A 25,904-nucleotide genomic window follows, 5' to 3' on the forward strand; every position below is an offset into this window, starting at 1 on the left:
ACTCTTTATTTATAGATCATTTTCATCTTTTAATACAAAACATTGAACAATTACCCTAATTCAAGGTCCTGGGGTGATCAATAAATCCAAAAGACAAAGTATCAAACCCAGTACTTGCATACAGTCTCACTCATTGGCCAAGTAGGCTTGCCATTTCTGCCATCGTTTTTCACCTAAATCTTTTTGGAGTCTGACTGAATAAGTCATTTGCTCTAGTTACAATATTAACAAAAGAGTCTGTAGTGGGAGTATTTTTCTGGGGCCAACATTTTGTGATGGCCTTTTTACTTGCAGCAAGCAAGACCCTAAGTAGGTATATATCAGCGTAAATGTTTTTTGTTGTGCTCTGTTACACGTGACATCTGTTTCACTTCCTGTCCTTGGGAGAGGAATCACTCACCTGTGACTATCAAGTTGCACCAGGTACAGATTGTTGGGCCACATGAGACAATTTGTGATTTGTGAATATTGTTTAAATAAAAATAAAATCTAGGCTGATTTGACACCTGATAGGATTGTATGCATGTACCTTTAATTCATTCAATGCCTTGTCGAATTACATTACGTCAATTATATGGCCAAAAATTCATGTATGATAACAATAAAGGTCACATTTTTATTCCTTATAAGCTTAAAGACCGATTTTTGCTCCAATATTTGCTTTAAATCTCCTGTTTGCACAATGATTGAGCATAATATCAATATATACTGTATATTGAGCTTTTGCAATATTCCTTTTGATGTAAACCATATAAACTGCCTTTATTGATCTGTGTTTTTTAGGTTTTGCAGACGGACACTTGTTGACCAGCTCCTTTAAAGTATTTCTGGATGCTTATAAATCCTTAAACATCGCTGCTCAGAATGATAAAACTAAATCCGCTGTGATTTAAACTCCACTTCTCATATTTACTCATCTGTAATGTCAGCGTTCACATGCTGGCCCACATTTTCCCATCCATTTTCATCAATATTTCATATCATATTTCAGACTGTCTTTTGAATTACTGAGGTTCTTTCACTTACTGTATTATACATATACATACGTGTGCTTTTTGCATATCGTGTGTGGCATATGTGAATATTTGAATATGTTGAAGAACCTCAGTTTACCTCGGGAGAAGAGGTTTCACTGGAAAATCTGTTTGTGACACCAGACGGGTCATAGCTGTGGACTTTTGAGTGTCGAAGAAAATCCAGAAGCCTTATGAGCTCAGACTGTCGGAGATCCATGTTGACTCGGTCGCTGCGAGTGCAAAATCTGCCGCTCTGCCCTCTGCCTCCTCTCCGGGAATCAAACCCCCGGCTTCACTTTCCCAGTTCAGCTGCCCAGCGAGAGGTGATTAGAACAATGATTACCAGCGTCCAGGAGAAGAGTGAAGACGGGTGGAGGGGGGGGAGAAAGAGCTGACATGTGTGAGGCGGGCGGTGCCAATCCCTGAGAATGTGCCCAGGCAAGCACATGTATGATGTGTGTGTGTGTGTGTGTGGGGGGGGGGGGGGGGGGGGGGGGGCACACCGGCTGTTCCCCAGCTGAGGCAGGTTATGTGTGTCGTGCAGCAGCAGGTGAGACTTCACCATGTGGTCGTGTGCTGCTGCCATCTTTAGCCCCGGGTCTGGGGCCAGGTACACAGCAGCTGTTTGTCTCCTTGGCTAAATAACCAACACACAAACACACACACACAAACAAACACACACACACACACACATACACAACATTGTACTTCTATTCTAGTGAGGACACTCGTTGGCAGAATGAATTCTCTAGCCCCTTAACCTTAACCTTAGTCTAATTCTAACTCTTAAGCAAGTCTTAATGGCCTTTCGAAAAAGTGAGGACATTTTGGTCGCTCCTCACTTAACATAAATATAAACATCAACTGCCTTCAACTTAAAAGTTTAGGATTTACGTCACAGGGACTTGATTTTTGTCCCTATAAGGACGACACGTCTCCATTGTGTGATTAGGTCAACAGACTTAAGTCCCTACAGCATGAGTAATACTTGGACCACACACACACACACACACACACACACACATATACACACACACACACACACACATATACACACACGCACACACACACACACACACACACACACACACACAAAGACTTTGCTTTGACTGCCATTCACTGAGGACAATTTAACTAAAACCTTCTCTCCAACCTGAACCTTACCACAATTCCCACCAAATTGAGTTGTTTCTAAGACCTAGAATTTAATCACTGGTAATGAATTCTGCATTGTTATTATATATAAATGATAATACAAATGTTAAATCTTGAATAACTGTCTAATCCCATTAATAACTCTCTTCAGGTCATGGCTGCGTCTGATTGACCTCACGTTGCAGTTTTGCGGTGGAGCTGTCTCGTCGGGACAGTGGTCAGCGGATCAGGTGACATTTGGTTCAGAGTGTAAATGATCGTACGGATGATCCGCTCTAAGGACGGTTGATCCGGCTCGTCCTCCATCTGAGCCTCGTGCCTCATAATCCTGCTCCAAATAAGATCAGGATCATGCTGGGATCACATCCCACTCAATGCAAGTATCGGTAATCCACACCAATCATTCCACCGGAGCCGCTCATTCGGTGAAATTATTGGAGGAGTTGTGACACAGACAAGCAAGAAAAGTTTAGAGTGGAATAATGTGTCTTTTAAATGTAGACGGGATCTAGAATCGAGTCAGCGTGTGTGTGTGTGTGTGTGTGTGGAGATTTTCCCTTTAATCTGTGCAGATTTAAATTCTTTCTCAGCATATTAACGGCCCTCTGACAACACTCACACACTTGCAGTGTAATGATGCCTGCACACGCCACCCTGTGCACACGGCTGCTGCTGCTTTGCACCAAATATTTAGAAACGTTTGAAATATTACACTTAACAGCTGCTTCAAGTGCAAGATAATCCACCGTCCTCTCAGCGGCGTAATCTAATGGCCCTGTCCTCCGCTGCCCGGCTGCCATTAGGGCCACTTGATTCACGATGTGGACATCTCTTTAATGTCGGAGATTTCAGATTCGGTATGACCTTGTTCTTTAATCTGTGAGGAACATGATCCCAGAACACGGAGCGCCGGGCTCGGAGAGGAAGGAGGGGGGGGAGCGGGTGGGCCATAAAAGAATTAGAAGTGAGTTTGAGCCCAGCTGTGTGCACGGACATGATATAATTGGCCCTGGGATGTGCACTGACTCCAACAGGCGGGGATGTAACTGGATGTAAGGCTTCATTATGAAGAGCAGAGGTGCTGTGAGAAGCTCTGCTTGGATTCCACATAGTGTTTGTGTAAATGTTTAGATTAGAGTGGGGACATGTACATGTGTCTTGTAGAGGAGACACGTGTTCGGCCATTAGGGAAACATGACCAGCCACGTAAACCCAGAGACACAGAGTGATAATCTGTCTGTATGTCGTCTAGACTGTGTGTATTAAATGTGCCATCACATGAATATCCTGCAACATACACAGAAATAATGACTTTTCCATAGAGAAGAAAACTAAATCAAATCATAAAAGATCATCTTTCAGTTTCCATCATCAGGAGTTTGCCAGGTGTCGTCCCAAGATGACGACAAATCCACTACTGAGAAAGGTTTTCAGAGTTTATTCGCTGACACAGAGGTTTATAGCATATTAAAGATGTGAAAATGCCATTTTTCTTTGAGTCAAATCAGCAGTTTTGAAGATATTTCTTCATGATGTTTTTTGGAAAGTAAAACTTTTCCATTGTGGTCTCATCATGTTGGACTGTATCGGTGCTTGGCCCAGTTTAGTAATCTGATCCCTGCTGGTAAGAGTTCCTGAATGAGGATGGTGCATTATCTATATATGCCTTAAAAATGATAAGTAAGACTCCAGTGGCATTATTGCATTTGTTTTTTGTCACAATCTAGACCAGCTCCATGCCTTTGACTTGATTAAATTCAAGGGTAAGTCTTGATTATTCACAGTTAATGTAAATTGATGTCAGTTTTTGTTTGAAAAATAAAATAAAGGCCTGATTCATCAAGATCCTTGGATTATTTTTCTAAAAATCAGTGAAAATGTCAAACAAAATAAAACCTTATCTCACAATGTTAAAGAAGTTGATAGAAAACCTCCCTGGATCGGCCCCAAACCAAATATAATGTGTTCTTTCTCATGTCTTCCGCCAAGTTTCAATCAAATCTGAAGATTATTGTTTCAATAGTTTTTGCGTAAACCTGCTAACAAACAACAAACAGCCGTGAAAACATTACCTCGGTGAAGGTAATAAATCAAAGATGTCAGATTTGTAAAAGTGGAGCATCGTATGAATCCAGAATGTGGATAAACACTAACTTGTTTATCAGTGCTCTCAGTTATTGCTGCATGTATTCATTCATTGGGTCCTAACTGGCATGTCTGCCTTCTCCTGCTCATGGGGAGGCATTGCAGTATTTACAGATAACACACTGAATCATTCATGGCTTCTCCTCTGCTGTCCTGCTGATCCCGGCCGACTGCTGCGTGACCTTGTTTCCTCGTAGATTTATGTCCGGCCCGGTAACAAGTACACCCAAGTTTCAATGAAGTGTGTGGAAGGACGTCCTCAGACATCCAGAGACCGGACAGCAGCTGAAGAGCTAAACGCTCACGTTTCAGGGGAAGAGTTCAGTGAAGGATGTGACCGGTGCTATGGAAGACCAGCGCTGCCAATGAAAGAAAGAAAGATGAATGCATAATAGAGATGGGGGGAAAAATGGATTCAGTTACAAATCGCGATTCTTGTAAATGACGATTTTAAATCGCCATGCTGCCTCCCAAATTGATTTAAAAAAAAACATATTTATTGATTTATACCGGGGGGGATACATGGGGGGAGCAACATCACCCCAGAGCATGTTGACCAGCTCTTGTTTTTGCACAAGAATCTAAACATACCCAAACACTAGCTTTGCATCGCCTACATGCAAACAACAATTGCCTACTTTTTGTTTATTTCAAAGTTTATATTTTAAGTAAACTTTTATTCATTCTATTTAATTTAACTTTTATTTATTGTTTAAAAGTAGCCTAAGTGGCATACATTTCTTAATCTGTCAGTTTGTGTGCAGTTGACTGGGGCTATACAATAATAGGGAACATTTTTATTTATGTTCTCTATTGGCTGCCCGGCAGTCATTAAGTTAATGTTAATATTTAAAATAAAACTGGTAAAGTGAGTTTGACTGTGTTGTATTTGAAGGTATGATTCAACTCTTTTCCATGGTCCAGTATTTTAAAAAAAATAACCAAAAGAAATCGCAGGAAATCGTAATATCGAATCGCAATACTTACAGAATCGCAATACATATTGTATCGCCACCTAAGTATCGTGATAGTATCGTATCGGGAGGTCCCTGCCGATTCCCTAACCCTAATGCAAAATCAAAATGATGAGATTTTTAGAAAAAAAATGAAGTTATGAGATAGTTAATCATTATTATGACACGGTTAGTCCGAATTATGCCATATTAATGACAGGTTATGAAATAGTACGTCATAATTATGAGATATGAAACAAATATTATTTGAGAGTGAATTCAAATGATGAGATATTGGTTCATTATATTGAGATGTAAAGTCATAATTATGGGTATGAACTCATACTTATGTCAAGGTCATAATTATTGGATAGTAGGTCAAAATTATGAGAGAGTAATGCAAGCTTATGAAATAATAAGTCATGATTATGAGACATTAAGTTAAAACCATGAGATTACAAGTCAGAATTATGAGATTGTTAATCAAAATTATGCGATATATTAAATACAGATTATGAAATGGTAAGACATAATCATGAGTTATTACATAAACATCATTAGATAGTAAATTGAAATGATGAGATATTGGGCCATTATTTTGAGATGTAAAGTCATAATTATGGGATCATAATTCGTTGGGATTCATTTCAAGTTGTTATTTTGAGAAACTAGGTCATTATTTTAAGAAAGTTTCTCAAAATTTATGACTCACTGTATTTGTTTGTTTTTTTTCATTATTTACAAAGTGGCAGAAATGGGATACCGTAATGTTTGTGCACAAATGACAAGAGCAGACAAATGATAGGACCTCGGTGAAAGGAAAACAGTGCCGGCCCCACAGGTGAGCCCTGAGGCCCCCCCCCCCCACACACACACACTCAGAGACACACACAGACAGCGTCATTAATTGAGACAGAAAATATTAGTTTTGACAGTTTAAACGAGAGCAGGTCCAGAGCAGCGAAGAGAGACACACACAAAACAAAATGAGCCTCTTGTCATGGCCCAGGGGGGGAAACGGTCATGATTAATGTGGTCGTGGGTTACTTCCGCCAGTAGGGGGAGCTGTTCCATGTGTCTGAGTGCAACCCTGTGTTTCATTGGGTGACAGCAGTGTGAGGATATCACACAGGTCACCTCCTCTCCTCTTCTCCCTACACTCGAGTCACAAGCTGCAGGAGAATACTCCGCTTGTTTGCTATGATTTCATAATTCTGCTTTCATAATTCTGCTTCATTTAACTAGAAACAAGGAGTCGCTCTCTGTGACGAGAAAACACCGGAAGTAGGAGGAGGACCTTTCACCTTGATGTGATGCTTTTTGATTCCTAAGAAGATAAAGATATTTATTTCATCTTGTCTTTTATTCTCTTTCCTGCAGCTTCGGAAATACATTGAAGCAACTTAATCTCAAACTGTTAGACCCATCTTCTGATTTCCAGCCGTGTGAAATCATCTGCTGGAATCAAGTCACAGATATCAGGCCTCTGCGTGTGTTTGGATTTCTGAGAAAATTATTCTAAACAGGAAAAGATGTTTCCCCCATTATTTTGTGCCGTGTGCAAACTATTTATGAGGTCGGCTGCAACGGATCAGAAGCTTCACTGAAACTTATTCCTCTTAAACCGTTTGACAGCTGTTTAATCACTGGATTAGTTTAGCAGAGGTAAGAATATTAACTGAGGTTAACTAGTTTCACTGCTGTCGACTTCCTGGCCACAGAGGGCAAGAAGGATTAAGATCATGTTTTACTGCTTTTCGGCTCAACCCCAGTCGGTCGCCTGTAGAAACATGGAAACTGCAGCGAAGGGTAAATCAACCCAAATGACTTTTACCGATCAGATTTATAACAGAACCAAACAATGTCAAGAAGGTGCCTGTAGGTAAATGATGAACAGAACTCGGGTAAAATGTATTTTCCTCCATTAAATTAATTCAGCTTTTATATTTTAGGCCGCGCGCCATCTAATTTATAATGATGTTATTATTGCAGAAATAGGACAGTCTGGAGGACGCTAACTTTGTGGATGAGAAACAGAGCAAACAATGCAAAAAGAACAAATATATCAAGATGCATAATGCAGCGTCTGGCAGAAAACTCCACAGAAAGAGTCATTTGATCTGTCAAGACGTTATATACAGAGTTGTCCTATAAGTGCAACCTTTTACCATTGAACCGTTTAGAAACCGGTGCCTTCACGGCTGGATTGATGACCTGCAGAGCCTCTGGGCAGAGACGTGCTGTTGAACTGTTGAACCCTATTATTCACTGTAACTATACATAAATACTGAGCATGTCATTATTTCTCCAGAAAAAAAGCAGAACTCCAAAGAGGAAATGATTAGTTGATAGACAGAAAACTGAATTGCCAACAATTCTGATGATGGTTTTAGTTTTAATATTCTTTATTTGACGCAAACGTGCCCAAATGTCACTGGGAACAGCTTCTCTTTTGTTTTCCCACACTTCTTTAATGGTCATCTCAACCTCTGGGTGTTTTTCCTACAGTTGGTTGAGGATATTCACGTGGGATTCAGGGAGTAATGATACTCGTGGGCCCTTTCTCTTTATTTCTGACATTATATTGACTGAACAATCAATCCTGTATTGGAGAAAACCACTGGTAGGTGTATTGGTGATGGAATAATTGATGGCTGCTGTCTCACGGAACCAAAAGCAAAGAAACAAATCAAGCAGAATGGCTCATTGAGCTGTAATTGATAAACTGATGGATTTGTGTATTAACATGTTCAACACTTTGATATTGAAAGTGGTAAAAGTAAAGTACATAACTACTTGATGAGATGAAATAAAAAGTCCATTATTTTTGATTTGATGATTAAACCTTATCCTGTTGTTTGTATCTAATAATTATTATTACATAATAAACTGCTTGGAAGCTTTTTACTTTCCCCTGAGGGATAATATTCTGTTTTATTAATCTGAGTCTGAAAAGTAACTAAAAGTAACGACAACGTGTGTGTTACAGTATAAAATAAAGTATTTTACTCTGAAATGTGGAAAAGTTGAACAGAAAATAGAAATACTGAAGTAAAGTAAGTGTGACTTATTTGCCGCAACGGTTTTTATTATTGTTTTAGTTTGATTTACATTAGTATAACATGGTTTATGACATGTAGTCCTAGATGTATAACCTGTTATTGGATTTAATGCAAAGTTAAAAGGATGATGTAACGTGAAAAGTTTGATAGAAACATTTATGAGAATCTGGAAGTGTCTCCACCATGTTTTTATATTATTGTGTTAGTTTTATTTACATCAGTACTACATGGTTTGTTACACGTAGATTTGGTTTTGTAATATATTGTTGTATTCACTGCAAAGAGTTGAATCAGAATCAGAATCAGAATCAGAAAGTATTTATTGCCAAGTAGGTTTACACCTACCTGGAATTTGATTTGGTTATTGGTGCATACAATGAACATAGAAACATGAAAACACAATAAATACACCACACATAAGAAAAACAATAGTCATAATAAAAAAACAATATATATTTACTCACTATATACTTCTTATTTACTCACTTTTTCTAATATTTATACAAGGTAGCATTTATTTAGACATAAACATATCTATGTACAAATATATAAAAGATAAAAGATATAAAAAGTGAAGAAAAAGATGAAATGCACAATGCCCAATGCAAAAAGCAAAGGAGGATATAATGTGAAAAGTATTTGTTGGAGAACTTTGAAAGAAACATTTCTGATGATCTGGGAATGTGTTTATTTTACACATCAAACCTCCTCTACCCTGAGCTTGTGTAATGATAAACCATGTGCACAGTGTGTCTCAGGGGCTGATCTTAGGTGGGTTGGGTCAGGACTGGAATCCCACCCCGGATTTTAGTGTTTGCCTGATCGCGCACAGGAGGCAGCAGCTCGATCCCACCTCCCCGGCTCCACACCCTGTTTTCCGGGGAGCCTGCGGAGATCCAGCCCTTCAACACGCTTCTTCTCTTACGTCCCGTCCGTGAGCAGCGAGCTGGCCGCGGCGGAGATTTCTCCTTCTTGCTCGGATCTAATCTTTTTTTTTTTCCTCGACCCTCTCCCGGGCTTCAGCTCTCTCTCTCTTTTCCCCCCCGGACTCTTCCCCTCCTCGGCCTCTTGCTTTCCGCACCGGGGGAATCCGGCTCCGATCCCGGGGAGTGGAGTCGGCTCTCAGCGGTGGTTTGTTCTCGTCCTTCTCTCCGTGGCCATGGATTGATTTCACCGTTTCCTCTCCGACCTCTCGCCTCGAACACAAGTTGAGAAAACCCTGAGCTCGTCCCCTCGACCTGCGGCTTCCTGCCTCCGGCTCCATGCTCCATCCGGACACTTTGAAGATCTACCTGCCTCCGGATGTCCCTGCGCATTGTAGCACTTTGAACTTTTATTTTTGATACATTTTTGATACCTTTTTTTTCTTTTCGCGGTGTCGTCCCCTTGTTGCGCGTCCCCCCCCCCCCAGCAGGAGGTGACCCACCGGGGAAGCTGGGATATTTACGGATTCCTTTTTATTTTTTTTTGAGTTGTTGTATTGAAGGTGAAGCTTCCTCTGGGTTCCTGAAGCCTGCAAAGATTCATTTGTGAAAAGTGATGGCCGAGCGGGGAGCTCTGCGGCTCCTCTCTCTCCTCTGCCTCACCTTTCTCTGCACCGCGGCCAAGCATGTCGACAAAGGTGAGTCCTCGTGTCCTTCCTCCTTCTCAGTGTCTCTTCCTCCTCCAGGAACTCAGACCCATGGCTGCAGATCTCCTGTGGTTTGATCACAGAAAAGAGGCAGAAAGGAGCTGCTGCCTCCGGAGCTAAAGCTGCTAGTCCTGCTGCTCGGGCTCCTCCTTTAACCCGAACTTCCACTAAACTAGGCTCCTTCTTTTCACAACACACACTCTATCCACTCCTGGGCTGCAGAGCTACATGCACCTTCTCCTTTGTCTGCAGAAACATGATTCACACACACATGTGGCTGAGGTGGTCTGGGGTTGTTTTGTGTGGTTGTGCAACTGGATTTCAAAAGGGTTTGGATCATGCATCAGCTTTAAAAAAAAAAAAAAAACAGAAGAAGAAGAAGCACAGGATGCAAAAAGGTGATTAGTGTTTTCACTTGTCAGGTAATAAGGCCGAATCATCAGTCCTGCAGACGTCTCATTAACTGGGCGTCAATACATGTTTGGCTGATGGATAAACAGAAGCTTCTTCATTTGCTGCTGGTAATTGTTTTTTTTTGAGGGAACTGCAATGAGCCTTTATTCCAACTGGTGGCCCCTCAGCCCGGAGACGTGTGGAGAACCAGCTCTCTGTGGTGGGCTCTCCAGATGCACAGGAGAGGGTTAGAGAAGAGAGGGTCTTCCCAGCAGCAGAACACAGCTCCAGCTCTTATCACGGACCCCCATCAAGCCAGAGTTCTTTATCGTTTTTTCCTCTTTTTGTTTAAAGCTGTGAGACGCAGCAGCATGTGGTCCTGGAGAGCTGTGAATGTAACTGACTCTTGTGCAACATGGCCCAATTTCTCCCAACCAGTCATTCGCATGATATGCAAACTAGTTCTGTGTATGTGTGTCAAAAATAAAATAAGCCATCCATCCATCCATCCCCCCTTTTTAAGAAAGCTCAACAGTTCCTTTGCCAGTTTTATAAAGAATGATCGTGCAAAGATCGGCCTTGGAATGATGGGCTGCTGCTGCTGGGGGTCTCTTCTGTGTGGAGCCTGATGAAAGACCCTCTCCTGCATGAGAAGAGCTCTGCAGTGGTGGAAGGGGAGATCGAGAGAGGGAGAGAGAGAGAGAGAGGGAGGAAGAAAAAAACGAAAACCCCTCCTTGGCTTTGCCAGAGATCAGTACAAAAGAGAGGGATGGGGGTAGGGTGAGCCAGGCCGACTGTCTGGAAAGTAATAAAACCAGGAGATTAGGGGACCAGGGAGTTCCTCTGGGAGCGCTGATTGATTCCAGAGAATTGGACGGGGACCCACACGCAGAGCGAGTCTCAAATTACTAATTGTGGGGTCCCCTGCTCCGAAAATATCTGTTTATTCAAAACACATTTCTTTCTGAGGTCCCGGCTGCGGCCGGAACTTTATCTTCTATCAGAGGTCGGCAGAGTCGCAGAGTTTCTCTCATTCCATTTATTTCGGGAACAACAAACACACACAATAGATTGTCTCACTTTTTCTTTGTTTTGCTTCACTTTGGAATAACCTGTTAAAGTTCAACCAGACTGCTGCTCTATCTTTTCTTTTTTTCTTTTTCACCACTTCCTCGTCTGTAGTTTTAAAGTTGTTAGAAGTTGAAATAAATTGCCCCAGAAGTTTAGGCTTTTGTAAACAAGTGCCTGTTAGAGGAGTGTAAAATCCATTTAGGCTTTATCTTATCTCTGTAATCCTGCTTTTGGGGGGGGGGGGGGGGGGGGGGGATTGTGTGCTGATTGTATCCCAGAGGACAATGCAAATAACTTGCTGAGATGTGTAAACATTTGGCAACCCCCCCCCCCCCCCTGCTCTTACAGACCACTCTCTGGGGCTTTATCCCGGCAGACCACCTCCGATGCAGCTCGGCTCAGACTCTGTAAACAACCGGCGTTTCTCTTCTGAGCGTTTAAGAATCTTCTCCGTGGACCAATTTGCCACCTTTGTGTTGTTGCTGCTGCGTGTGGAAAAGCCCCTGGTGGTCCCCCAGATGTTTTGCGGGGTAAAGAAATCAGAAATCTGGATCTTATTCACCCCTTTGGATTTCAACAATAACACAGAGCTCACCCTGGTCTCACAGTGGAATCTGTCTTCTCCGGGTGTTTACAAGCTCAGAAAGTAGCAGAATCTTTCCATCACGTCACGGTGGTGGGTTGGGGGGTTGGGGGGGGGGGGGGTGCACGCCATGTGGAGTCACCTGCCGTACACTACACTGTTTGTGGATCATTTATTTATGGGGCTCATAAAGACCTAATGACCTCCATCCACTGAGAGATGGATAATTGTGCACATTTGCAAGTGTTTGATTCATAAACTCCTCTCGGGACCCCACCTCCATCTCTCTCTCTCTCTCTCTCTCTCCTCGGCGTGAGAGATGGCGTGGTGAGGTCAGCGGTTTGGGATCCGCCGTGGAAAATAACAAACCTGTTTGGGCTTTGTTGCCGTTTGCTTTCCTCAGCAGCTCAAAGTGCCTGTGCAGGGTTGGTGGGGGTTAAATTGACCCCAATTATTGAAATCATCGGCTCCGACTGTCAACAACAGTTTATCACTGGTAATTGGCAGGAGGAGAAGAGGCTGGATCGATGCCCCATGAATAGATGGACTGACATCTGCCATTGCATCTTTTGGGGGGGGGGGGGGGGGGGGGTTTGGGGAGGGGGTCAGTGCTTTCAGCTCGAGCTTTCAATCGACTGACTTTTATTACCTTCCAACAGGAGGTCATGTTTTCACCCCTGTTTGTCTCTGTGCTGGTTTGGTTTGATTGAGAGCAAAAATACACAAAGGAACCAGAACAGATTTACATGAACACTGGTGGAAGGATGGAACATGGGATGAAGGAGTGGATCTGGATAAAGAACTGGATTTGTATTCACTTTCTCTACCGTTAGAAATAGGGTGTAATTTATCTTCTCAGGGAATCATTTTTGGGATTAAGTTCTTGTTCAAAATTTGGCATATTTAGGATGTGTCTATCTATGAACGTGTACATATCAGGATATACAAATCTGGATCTATTGAATTTGAATGTGGTTTCAAAAGGAAACTGGTTCAATCTAAAAACCCTCTGTCTCATACAGAGCAGTGTAGGCGAAGCTACATTATTATTGTCCTGTTCTAAGTTATACATAGTGCAGTTATACATTTACATCATGAAACTTGTACATTTGAATCCCTCACGATATCAAACATCCGCACATCATCTTTTATGTTGAGGTTTGAACCTTGTTTGTCAGATTTGAAAGTATTTGAATTCTCTCTCCGCTCACTATACTTTTTATTCTGCTATTTTTCCAAACGTTTACCGATTTCCTTCCTGCTTGCTCTCCCGCCTGCTGCTTCTATCAGAGCTGCTTCTGCTGGTGTGGAAAAAAACGACTTCAGCCTCTAGACCAGCGCTTCCTGCTCCTCTGACTCTGCTTCACGTTTAGTGGCAATGAAAGATGTTTATGTTTGGTGGTGTAAAGTTTCACCTTCAGCTCTCATACGTACCGATACATGAAGCTAATGTCAACCCTGTTGTTCCAAACCTTCCTCTGTGTGAGTCTGCTCTCTGGGTTGGACGGTGTGAGTGGGAGGATATTGTGTGGAGTGATTTGTTGATTTAAAAAAACAGGTTGTTGTTGAGCCCCAGTCCTCGGCCCAAAATGCATCTGTGCAACCAACCAGCCAAACAATTTCCTGTAAAATATGTGTCTGCTGTTAGTTGGAAACTGGGGTTCACTGAATATTTTCAGAAGGAGGCTGAGAAGTCGTACAGGCTGTATTACTAAACGAGTCTGGCAGGTTGTTAAGCTTAAAGCGAAATATTATGCATGATTTTTTGTTTTAATGGAGCAAACAGTGATCAATTCTGAGTCAAATGTGAAGTGATAACAATGTGATGTCACCAGTTGCACGGGGAATGTTTGTTAAGTTTCTTTTTACCAAATTTTGAAAAGTATTAAGAAGTGAAGTCGTAAAACTTAAGAAGAGAAAAATATCCCAAAAATGATATTGACACAACAAGCAGCAGCTGCAAGTGGGCGTGGAAATGAACTTGTGACTAGTGGGGCGGGACAAATGTGTTTCCCGTAAGAAATGATGAATCTGTCACTGATCTCCGGAGGTGACAGGAGTTGATCAATGGGGTTTAGGGGCTTAATGAACGTTCACTTTGCTGTAATTAATCAAAGGGATACGACAAAAAGTTAAAGGAAAAAACAACAGAAATTTAAAGTTATTTTTCGGAAGCTAAACACAGAGATGAAGGGAACTTGGAATTCTTTATTCACCTGCTCGGCCATTTTATTTAAAAGTTCACGTTTGAAGCCGACGTTCGTGCCTCAGCGGTTTCATCATGACACTTCCTGCCAGCAGAGGCTCCTTCTTTTGTTCAACTTTTCCTCTGATCAGTGTCCTCGGGGAAACCCTGATTTTTTTGGACACGAGGTAAAACCCTTTCATTTAACGTCTTGCAGCTAGGCCTTATAGCTGTTGTCTGTAACCTTCAGCTCTGCGTGCACTTTAAGCGCCGTCCCCATTCCAGTCAATGATTGGTCAGCTCACATCAAGTGCGCCGGTCTTAAAAGCAGAACGTCTCTCAGATAGCGAGGTGCTCCTGCTGTGCCCAGAAAGATGTCAGACGCTTCACCTTCCCCCGTCCGGCTGCTGTCTGTCTTCTTTGTGTCTGCTTGACTCTTTCATGTCCAAACAGAGAAGGCTGCAAAAGGGACTTGACACGAGTTTGAAAGAAAAGTTGTGTAGCATCAAGAGTCCAGAGATCTGTCCATCCTGCCCCTGGGTGATGATGACTCTCTTGAGACGTTACGGAAACCTGAGGGGCATCAACTGCATTTCTATGTTTTACTGTCTTTAGCGTTTCTATGGCGAGTTTGAAGGACAAGTTGTCTAGCATCAAGAGTCCAGGGATCTGTCCATCCTGCCCCTGGGTGATGATGACTCTCTTGAGACGTTACAGACCTACAACCTGAGGGGCATCACCTGCATTTCTATGTTTTACTGAAGACGTCGCTGGGAATTTTTTACTTTAAAAACAGAACAAAATGTAAAATTTCGAATTTTCTCGGGCTTAACGACCTCCGGGAGAGTCTTTAGCGTTTCTATGGCGCTGACACACATAGCCGAGTTGTGAGCAGAGCACACAAAGAGCAGACCGAAATTACGGGCACATGTCGATAAGAGTTGCGGCCTGTCACTGCTGCTGTTATGCTGCCGTGCACTTCAGCTCTGAGGTGACTGCTGTCCTGCTGTGCGGCTCTGAACCGGTCACGCTCTGCTCCTCCAGTCACACAGGGAACAGTCAAGTGTTGTGTATCGGGCCAGCGTCTTAGAGTTTGGTTGTTTTTGAACTCTGTGACACAAACGTGAAACGAAAAACCAAGTGTGTTTTGGACGTCAATAGAACTTACTGTGTGAAATTCAATGCATCTGATTCAGGTGTGACACTGGATTGATCAAATCTTTTGGTTTGGAAACTCTCTGCCAGCGTCAGCGTATTACATTACATTACATTTCATTTCATTTAGCTGACGCTTTTATCCAAAGCGACTTACAATAAGTGCATTCAACCCTGAGGGTAAAAAACCAAGAACAACAAGAATCAAGACAGTAAAATTTCTTCGAAATAAAGCAAAACTACAAAGTGCTATAAGTAAGTGCCATTTTAGTGCTACCAAAGTGTTAGTTTCAAAAGTGGTTAGTGTGTTTTTTTTTTTTTTTATTCAAGGTACAGTCGGAAGAGGTGTGTTTTTAGTTTTCGGCGAAAGATGTGTAAACTTTCAGATGTCCGGATGTCGAGTGGGAGCTCATTCCACCATTTAGGAGCTAGGACAGCAAACAGTCGTGATGTTGATGAGTGTTTAGCTCGCAGTGAAGGAGGAACGAGTCGTTTAGCTGAAGCAGAGCGGAGTGAACGTGCTGGTGTGTAGTGTTTGACCATGTCCTGGATGTAAACTGGACCTGATCTGTTTACAGCATGGTATGCGAGTACTAGTGTTTTGAACCGGATGCGGGCAGCGTATGATTGTCGTTGAATTATTCACTCGTATCAGCTTGACCTACATTTCTATTAAAATCAATGAAAGTGATGCAGTGCAGCCTGGACTCACGTGAGGACTCGAGAGGCAGATATCTGTGGTAAGATATTGAATATATTCACAATCAGATGTCTACAGTTTTTGGTTTTGATCATAAAATCAGATTTCGAGCGTTTGTTGCCCACCCCATGTCGGTGGTGATCTCCAGGACTCTGTGGCATCGTCTTTCACTGCAGACAAGAAAGCTGCAGGAGCCAGGCCTCTCTGTTTTAGTGCACGTCTTTTAAAAGTGCAGCAAATGGCAGAGTGCAAGTGTGTGTGTGTAACAGTGTGTATCAGTGTGTGTGTGTATTGACGCTAGATTTAAGTAGTGTACTGCAAGCACAGTAAGTCTTTTCCCCTGGCCTGGCACTCAACCAAACCTCGAAGGAACGGGCCATCTAAAGGAATCCTTAAACAAACTTAGCAGGACAATGAAAAAACTTTTTCGCCGGAAAGTTCTCCTCAAACTTCGACTGTTTTGGTTGTGCCGAGCTGCTGTCACGGCGTCTCCTGTTGGTAGTGGCAGCTGCACGGGATTATGACACGTGCAAGCTGTGCCTGTCAGATGAGCCTGGACTAATGAGTGCGACACTCTGGTTTACACAGTTTTCACAACCCTGTGGGGAGAACGCAGGCAATTCCTATTCAAATAAGACGTCTTAAGCCTTTTTGAATTCTTATTTTTAGTATTTTTCAGAATTAGGAAAGATGGAACAAGGGGGTGGTTCAAACTGCAGCAGTGCCTAATAAGCAGTTGAATAAACAGGCAGGCTTTATTTAATTTTTATGATTGAGAATCTAATGAAAAGCAACATACCTCTACCAAGGCCCAAACATTTTGCATTTAGCATTTCACTTTTTACTTCACTTTTCTTTATTCAGAAATGTTTATCTCAAAATATTTGTTACTTTGTATAAATATTGGTAAAAAGTGAGTAAATAAGAAGTAAACAGTGAGTAAATATATACTGGTTTCCCATTTTGCATGTTGTATTTATTGCATTTTTATGTTTCTATGTTCATTGTTTGCACCAATAACCAGAACAAATTCCTTGTATGTGTGAACGTACTTGGCAATAAAATACTTCTGATTCTGATTCTGACATGCCCTCAATTCAACCAGTCCTCTAAATATACTTGACTTATTTCATCAATCATTCCCTGGGATACTGAGTGTGGAGGAAACATCCCTTGATCTGCCTCTTTGTCCAGACACACGCTCATATATAAAGGTTTCTTTATTTCATCAATGTGATCACTTGACCGGGTGAATCCAGCGGAGGAGCTCCCTGCTGTGTTCATACATGAGCTCCTCCCGGGTTCCTCTAGACTTTAAACCACAGACGCCAGCAGGAGAAGGTCCACAGAAACTCCAGATCCTCTCACTCCGGAGGAAGCAGTTAAAGAGATTTTCAACTGAAGCGTAGATGAATCTCAAAAGAGGTGAATCAGAATCCTTTAATAGTCCCTGAATAACCCTGAAAGATAGACAAGAGGCCTTTTTTTTAATAGAAAACCTATTAATCCTTACTTTTCAGAAACGAGCAAAAGGAGACGATGTATAATCATTTTAATAGGAAGCAAGAGCACCGTAGAATGATGGATATGGCACCGACTTAATTCAGTCAGCATGAACTCCACAAGGGAGAAATGGAAACAGAAGTTGGCTTCACCTTTCTTGCAGGTTTTCTAGATTTTGGAAGCTCTCTTCTCCCCCCCCCCCCAATCTGTCGTTACTCCTGAAGAACCTTCGTTATAATTAGTGCAATTTATATTGAGTGTAATTGTTCTGTGGCGGGTTTCACTCCTGGCGCCGGAGCCGGTTGTAAATGAAGAGAGACTAATATTCCTTCTGGAAAGCCTGATTAACGACCTTCATTTGGTTGCGGTGTATCTGCTGGAGTCGCAGCATCCTGCAGCTCTCAGGCAGGAATTCATTCTCTGCCGTCTTCTTGGAGGACGTCCAGGGTTGTGATGAATTAACCCCCAAAGTCTTCTCAATGGTGTAGTTCAGCTGTGAAGTAGCTTGTGCTTCCAACACGATGCAGGCAAAGGAGAATCAATGCAGCTCGGTCAATATAGTGATTTTCGTTCATCGTAATTGTCCTTTGCGGAAAATTGAAATCTGAACCATGCTAATCCTGACCCAGACCAGTTCTTAAGGATCCGGTGCTGATGCTGGTTGCAGCTTTTCTTTCTGAAGCTGTAAAACCTTACCTGCAGTAATTGAGATGCAGCAAGTAAAGAACTGCAGGGACACAGAGAGCTGTTCATTTAAAGTTTGATGAAGCTTCTCTCCGTGTGCAGAACTCCAAACTGGAGAAATCAGTTGCTGCGAACGAGCTGTTGTGTTGCGATCGACAACGTGGTTTGTGTTGAGGCGTCACAGCCGGCGCCTGTTTGTTCAGCTGCTGCAGAATCCATTGTGTGTCCAAATCCAACCAAACACAACTCTGCACTTAGATAGATAGATAGAGTACTTTATTCATCCCCGAAGGGAAATTAAGTTGTCATAGCAGCCGGTATATTTGAATACAATAAAATACAATACAATACAATAGAATAAAATTAAAAATATTGAGGTAGAAAGAATAAAAAACAGAAGCACAAGATAAAATACAATAAAATAGGTAGATAAGGTGCAGTGTCAAGATGATGGTAATACTGATGATATGATGGTAATGGTATTGTTAGACAGTATATAAGAATAGTACAGTATATATAGTATATCCTGAGAAGTTCTCAAGATGTGTGAGTCGCACAGAGATGGAGGGAGGGCAGAGATTTCTGGAATTATTAGATTTACTTGTCGAATCTCAAACATTGTCATCTTCAGCTTCCTCCTCATATTACCTGTGTGTGTTTGTGTGTGTGGGAAATATCTCATACACGCACTCAAAGTGTCAGTCATCCACTTACACATAGAGCCTCTCAGCCGTCATTCAGTCAAAGGAACTTTTCATGTGCTGAAAGGGTGTGTCTGTGTGTGTGTGTGTGACTGTGTGTGTGTGTGTTTGAGGGGGGGCAGTCAGTCAGTCACAGAGAGAGGATTGTCGGCACTGCTCAGTCGCACTGGCTGCCATCATCTTGTGCCCGGCCTGTGGCTCTTGGCAGCTTTAGTCATACTGGGATTGCGTGTGTGTGTGTGTTTTTGTGTGTGTGTGTGTGTGTGTGTGTGTGTGTGTGTGTGTGTGTGTTTTTGGGTGTGTGTGTGTGTTTTTGGGTGGGTGTTTGTTTAGGCGTATGCCACCCATCTGGGATTGAACAGCTGTTTTATCAACAAGGTTAAGAGACTTTTCCCCCGACTTGAACTCGCTCTTCCAAAAAAAAAAGAAGTGTTTAGCTTCTTTCACTCGGGAACACAGAGAGAAATCCGAGCCGGTTCTGAGCAGCAGCAGCTTGCAACCTTGGTGTAATTGATTTAATGTTTATGTGCTGAGCGTGTGTATTTTTAGATCCGATGTGGGGGGGGGGAAGTGAGAGGAGGCCTGCATTAGCTGCCACATTGCTTGTAGTGTTATTAAAGTATGTGAAATTCTTCATTTAGTTTCAGATAAAACAACAGATTTGCTCACAGCTGAGTCTTTTTACGGGATTTGCCATCAATTAAAACCCGATGTTTCCCATCGCAGGATATTGACATATTCAGTTGGATTTTCTCCACCTTGAGATTAAGTCAACTCTTTCCCTTTCTTTGACCGTAACCCAATTCAAAACCAGCGCTCGGCTCCAACCGAGAAGTCTAATTATGGGATCTGCTCAATAGTTGATGAGCTGCCTCAGATTGGGCGAGTATCTGCCAGAACAATTGTTTGAAGTCGCAGTATTCTCTCCTCCACTTCTCCGTCCGTCTGTTTTACAAGCGAGCGACTTTGCTGTTCTGTTTTTTTCTCTCTAGTGGAAATCCATTGAAACCAATCGAGGTTTTAAACGTCGTAGGCGAAGTGTGTTCAGGCTTCAGCGAGAATAGAAGAAGGTGTCATTTTTTATGTCCCGCTCAGTACTTTTCCGCGGCGCTGTCTCAGCACCGGAGCAGCAGCAGCGTTCTGGACAGTTAAGTCTCAGACATTAGGGCTGGAACTGTTCAGGGTTTAGAGTTAAGACCAGCGTGCTGCTCCTGTATGCATCACCGCGAGTCCTAGTTCTTCAGTCAGCTCTTCCCTTCAAACCTACCCCAGGTTTCTTTATTTTGATTTCACCTGCTGCTATGGTGACCTGCTGGAAAAAAAAACTTCTCCCGGTATGAACCAATGTTTCTGCTGCTGAGTCCGAGCTGAAGCGATTCTTTGAAAACTCCAGCGTCAGATAGAGGCTCCTTTGTGCTGGTGGGTGGGAGCTCCCCTTTGGCATTGGGCTCCACTGACTGCATTGACTTCTTACCAGGTTGTTGGATCGACCCTGAGCTCATCTGCAGCTAACGCCGGTCGGCAGAGGAACCGGTGAAATAACTGCTCTAAGCCCTTTTTGTGACGTAATGGAAATGGCCGTCTCTCTTTATTCTGCTTTTTTTTCGCCCTTCACAGATGAATGAATGCGTCCCTCAGCAGCACTTACTTGAAAGATTGGCGTTCCTCCTTTTTTATATTAATGTTCCACAGCTCAAATGTGTTTGGCCGTAGATATTTCTATTTTTTGCCTGATGTTTGATTTACTGTTCAACTGTGGTGATCAAGGTTTACTGTTGAAGACAATGCCAAGACTTTAGCGATGTACTGGGGCTTCTTTGTTATTGCGGTGGTGGAAAAACAGGAGCTTGCGTCTACATTGTGGTTTCAGACTTTTCCTTCAAGGTCTTAAAATAGCCGTGGTAGTTCTGACTCCTGACGTCAGGACTTCACTTTCCATGTGGTCGTACAAGCGAACAATGGTGATCATGGTAATAAAATGAGACACCACTGATTTTGCTCGGTCGTGCGTGTCCTGTTTCTTGAGCTGGATTCCGGTACCTTGACCTTTTGGAAAAGGTACTATTCTCTTTTAGTGTCTTGTTTTATGGAGTCTGATATTGAGCAGGTTTGGCTGTGATGTGAAAGTTAAGATTGTGAAAAGCAACTTGGATTACAGATGGTTTTACACAAGGCCGGGGGAAGATTGCACCCATTTCACATTGTGACGATACGACTCGCAGCGTTTCTCTCACGTGCACAGTTAACAATATTCTTCAGACGCCCACAAAGTTTAGAAAAAATTGTGTATTTAGTTTTTGATGAAATTCCTCCGTTCCTTTATACAAGTGGTGCAGGGTTCCAGCCACAGAGAACCCGAGAGCAACATCTGGGTCTCTCGAGCTGAGTCTAAATACAGACGTATGACCCAACCCCTTCGGTCTGACACGGAGGAGGAAGAGGAGGATGAGCTCGTTTCAGAGGATACATCAGGTGCAAGCTTGTAGAGGTGTGAGGATTTCCACCCAGTCTGAAGTGTGCACATCGACCAGTGATGGAGAGCAGCTGCAGCGATTCCCCCTTGATTCCTTAACCATTGTCCCTTGAACCTTGACTCCACTCGCTCGCCCCCCCACCCACTTCTAAGCCGATAGCATGGATGTGAAATGAATGGCGGCCGGGAGGGAGCACCTGCGGAGGGAGAGCGGGCGAGCAGCATTCCATCACAGGACCCCGAGACACAGATGTCACATGAGACACGAGGGACATGTTAGGAGTGGGGGAGGGGCTGGGAGGGCCAACGGCAGAGGTTCCTGCGTGGTGGGGGCCGTAATGAGGTGGGATAGCGAGCCAGCTGCTACCAACAGATTCTTAATGAGGTGTCCCATCAAGAACCCAGGGAGACGAACATTAATGGCCACAGTTAAACTTGTCCGATCATTTATTTCCTCCCTTTTTCAATCACGCTGGGATGAGGAGATGGATGCACGACGTGTTCGGTCTCCCGGTAATTGGGTTTCTCCTACCGAGCCCTATTTGAATGTTTTTATTTTCATTAAGATCTATCGCTCTATTGTTTATTTGAGCAGTTAATACTATGTGTAGTCTGCAAAGTTGTACTTAGATTTGCTCGTTTTGTCCAATTACAGCCCAGAGATTCCATTTGCTGTGATTAAAGATCAGACCAAAGCAGCCAATCCTCTCATATGAGAAGCTGGAAGTGGTAAATGCATTTGGATTTCATCTGCTTTTTTTTGATAAATGACTCGAATGAGGAATCAATTATCAGTTGTGTTGTTGACAAATTGCTGAATGGCCCTAATTACTTGTCGTATGGCAGGCCAGCCACCGGGGGGGGGGGTGCAAAGACTTGCGGAGGAGGTGTTGACAGGCGAGGATGGAAAATTGTCCTAATCAGAATGTGTGAATGTGTAGAAGTGGAATCTTTGACCTTTATGAACAAACACACACACACACACACAGGCCTAGATTGGCTTGAAGGTGAAATAATAACAGCCAATTAAATTACCATATTTATCTTAAAAGATTCCACATTCAGAAGGGTTTTCTTTTCCAAAAGACACAGTTTTAAATGCACTCGTCCTGTGTAACCTTCTACATGAAGCATTATTCAGAGAGAGAGTGTGTGTGTGTGTGTGTTGTGTGTGTTTTTCTTGTGTAGTGCACTCTCTGAAAACAACAATCCGAGGGCTTAAATTAATGGTTAGGAGAGAAAAAGCAAAATGCTCTTTCTGCTTTCATACTTCATTTACCTGGAGTGGTCTAAATTAGTCCTGAGTGCATAAGCATGTCATTCAAGCTTCCAGGACACCTGCTGAACAAATTCACGAACGGAACTTACACACACGAGACACACACACACACACATACACGAGACACACATACACACACAGGAGACACACACTGAGCGAGTTCCCAAAATATGTCCTGCAGTCTGTTTGTGCCATATGCCGTATTATACTGTAGTGAAGTGCAGCAAGTCCAAATGAAAATCCACTCAACATTATCTAATTAAGCAGGTGTGAAAGCAGCTTAATCCCGCTCTGGTTCTGGCTCCTCCCACTGGTCCAGGTTCGGTGGCTAGTAACATAGATATAAAGACTAGATGTCTTGTTCGACGGAGCTGGACGTCCGCACATGGCGGCCATCTTGCTACAGGCAGCTCGCTCACCCATAACATTGTGTTGGTAGTGGTAAATAACCATAACTCGCTAAATTTTCAACCGATTTTTAAACGGTTTGGTTTGTTATAAACTTCAGAGATGTAGATATGACACTGCATACTGATGAATAATTATGTTATTTTCTAAAAAAATTGAATAATTTATGCAGTGTCATAACTACATCTCTGAAGTTATAACACACCAGACCGTTTTAAAATCGGTTGAAAATTGAGAAGAAGTACGTACCACCATAGACATATATAAAGGCTAGATTTCTCGTCTGCGTTGCCGGCCAACGGAGACGGACGTCACCACACGGCGGCCATCTTGCTACAGGCAGCTCGCTCACCCATAACATTGTGTTGGTAGTGGTAAATAACCATAACTTGCTAAATTTTCAACCGATTTTTAAACGGTTTGGTTTGTTACAAACGTCGGAGATGTAGATATGACACTGCATACTTATGAATAATTATGTTATTTTCTAAAAAAATTGAATAATTTATGCAGTGTCATAACTACATCTCTGCGGTTATAACACACCAGACCGTTTTAAAATCGGTTGAAAATTGAGAAGAAGTACGTACCACCATAGACATATATAAAGGCTAGATTTCTCGTCTGCGTTGCCGGCCAACGGAGACGGACGTCACCACACGGCGGCCATCTTGCTACAGGCAGCTCGCTCACCCATAACATTGTGTTGGTAGTGGTAAATAACCATAACTTGCTAAATTTTCAACCGATTTTTTAACGGTTTGGTTTGTTACAAACGTCGGAGATGTAGATATGACACTGCATACTTATGAATAATTATGTTATTTTCTAAAAAAATTGAATAATTTATGCAGTCATAACTACATCTCTGACGTTTTTTATAACAAACCAGACCGTTTCAAAATCGGTTGAAAATTGAGCAAAAGTACGTACCACTACAACACAATGTTACGGGTGAGCGAGCTGCCTTTAGCAAGATGGCCGCCATGTGCGGACGTCCAGCTCCGTCGAACGAGACATCTAGTCTTTATATATATCTATGGCTAGCAACAGCAGAAGTGGACTGGGGTCCTAAAGGGAGCTGGTTTTATTAGCCCCTGGTAGCCCGTGGGGTACCAGAGTGACAGGGGAGTTAATACTGAAGCTCTCTCACCCGACGAGCCCCTCTTCCCTTTCTTTGTCACTCTCCCAATCCCCCCCCCCCCCGCCCCAGTGCCAGTGCATTCCCAGCCTGGCGGGTCAGTGTCTCTGGGCCGGGGCCGTGTCACGCACCCCCTTCTGGCCCCAAGCGTCCGCGCTGAGGGGGTCACGGGTTCAAGTGCTCCCCGCGGGGGGATGCACGGCGACGCCCGGCCACGCCGCGGCCCCGCCCCCCCCGCACTGGCCACGTCGGTAATTAATTTCTAATGAGAAAAAGATTGTCTGACCTCGCTGTAGCTCGCCCTCTCGGCTCTCGCTCCACGATTCCGGCGCCTTCTCCCGTCTCTCTCTCTCTTCTTCTCCCACACAGACTTCAAAGGGAGCCGAAGATGGCCCCTCCTGGCCCGACCTGATAGGGAAGTGCTCCGAGGACATTCCTGGCGTGCTAGACAGAGGTTGAGTGTGGATTTTATGGGTCTTTTTTGTGCTTGTCCCACACATACCTGTGGTTCATGTGCTGTAGAAGCTTAACTCTGTTAACCCCTCGTGTGAAACATCAGAAACATGGTGTAGGAGACGGGAAGGATTCTCCACCTGGTCTAAGATACGGTGTCGTGTTATGTTTACAAGCTACAGGTGTGTTTGGTTCCATTATGATCCTGTGCTCGTCTCATTCTTAGGGCTATTAAAATAAATAAAATGTAATTATTCTCTCACATTTCTGCAAATTCACAAATATGAGGTTGTTAAAAGAGTTTGAAATTCAATAAATAAATCTGTGCTTTTTTTTAGGGAGAAAGTGCTTTGATACATTTAGCCCAGGTCATCACATCAGCCATTTTCAGACCTGACCTGCGGGCAAAGTCCGGTGAATTGGATCCAGAGTTTTACCTGCGGTCTTTTAACACATGCATAACGCATCGGGGGGGTTCTCTGCACAGACGCGTTCACAACAGCATCAAATCCTCCGCATTATTCAGGCGAGTGGTGGAGCGGCCGGGGCGCAGGAGGCGGAGACAGGAAGTGACGTATTCATTCCGCTGCAGAGATCACAGTCGTCTCTTTCTCTTTCTTTTCTACCGACTGCTACAGACTCCTCCTCCAGAGCAAATACGGAGATTCAGTGCATTTCATCAGTACATAACACATTCAGCTCAAAATTGTGCACAAGCTGCCAATAACAATCATGACTGGACTTTTCAGATGTGGTGTTTCCTGCTCTGGGTCCAGTTCTTGTTGTTGGAGACAGTAGCTGCATTTTTTCAGATAGCTGCTCTTTTAGATACAAAGCCTTATTTCTTCTCTACACGTGTTAAATGAACAGACTGCATTACATTGCATATTGCAATTTGACGCTGTTCACTGTTTTGCATTTTGCATTTCACTTTTTACTTCACTTTTTATATCTTATCTTTTATATATTTTTATATAGATATCTTTACGTCTAAATACATGTTACTTTGTATAAATATTAGAAAAAGTGAGTAAATAAGAAGTAAATAGGGAGTAAATATATATTGTTTTTTATTATTATTTTTTTTTCTTATGTGTGGTGTATTTATTGTGTTTTTATGTTTCTATGTTCATTGTATGCACCAATAACCAGAGCATATTCCAGGTAGGTGTAAACCTACTTGGCAATAAATACCTTCTGATTCTGATTAAAAG

At 42.8% G+C, this 25,904-nt stretch overlaps 1 protein-coding gene across 1 annotated transcript in view; it reads left to right on the plus strand.

Moving 5' to 3' along the window:
* The first annotated feature begins 9,862 nt into the window (after nt 1-9,862).
* neo1a (neogenin 1a) overlaps nt 9,863-25,904 on the plus strand; it is a 195,157-nt gene continuing 179,115 nt past the window's right edge. The window contains exon 1 of the mRNA XM_061068175.1: nt 9,863-9,952. Within this exon, the coding sequence (XP_060924158.1) occupies nt 9,871-9,952 (82 nt within the window). The 5' untranslated portion in view covers nt 9,863-9,870. The remainder of the gene's footprint in view (nt 9,953-25,904) is intronic.

The sequence above is a fragment of the Limanda limanda genome, chromosome 3 (genome assembly GCF_963576545.1).
Source record: "Limanda limanda chromosome 3, fLimLim1.1, whole genome shotgun sequence".
NCBI lineage: Eukaryota > Metazoa > Chordata > Actinopteri > Pleuronectiformes > Pleuronectidae > Limanda > Limanda limanda.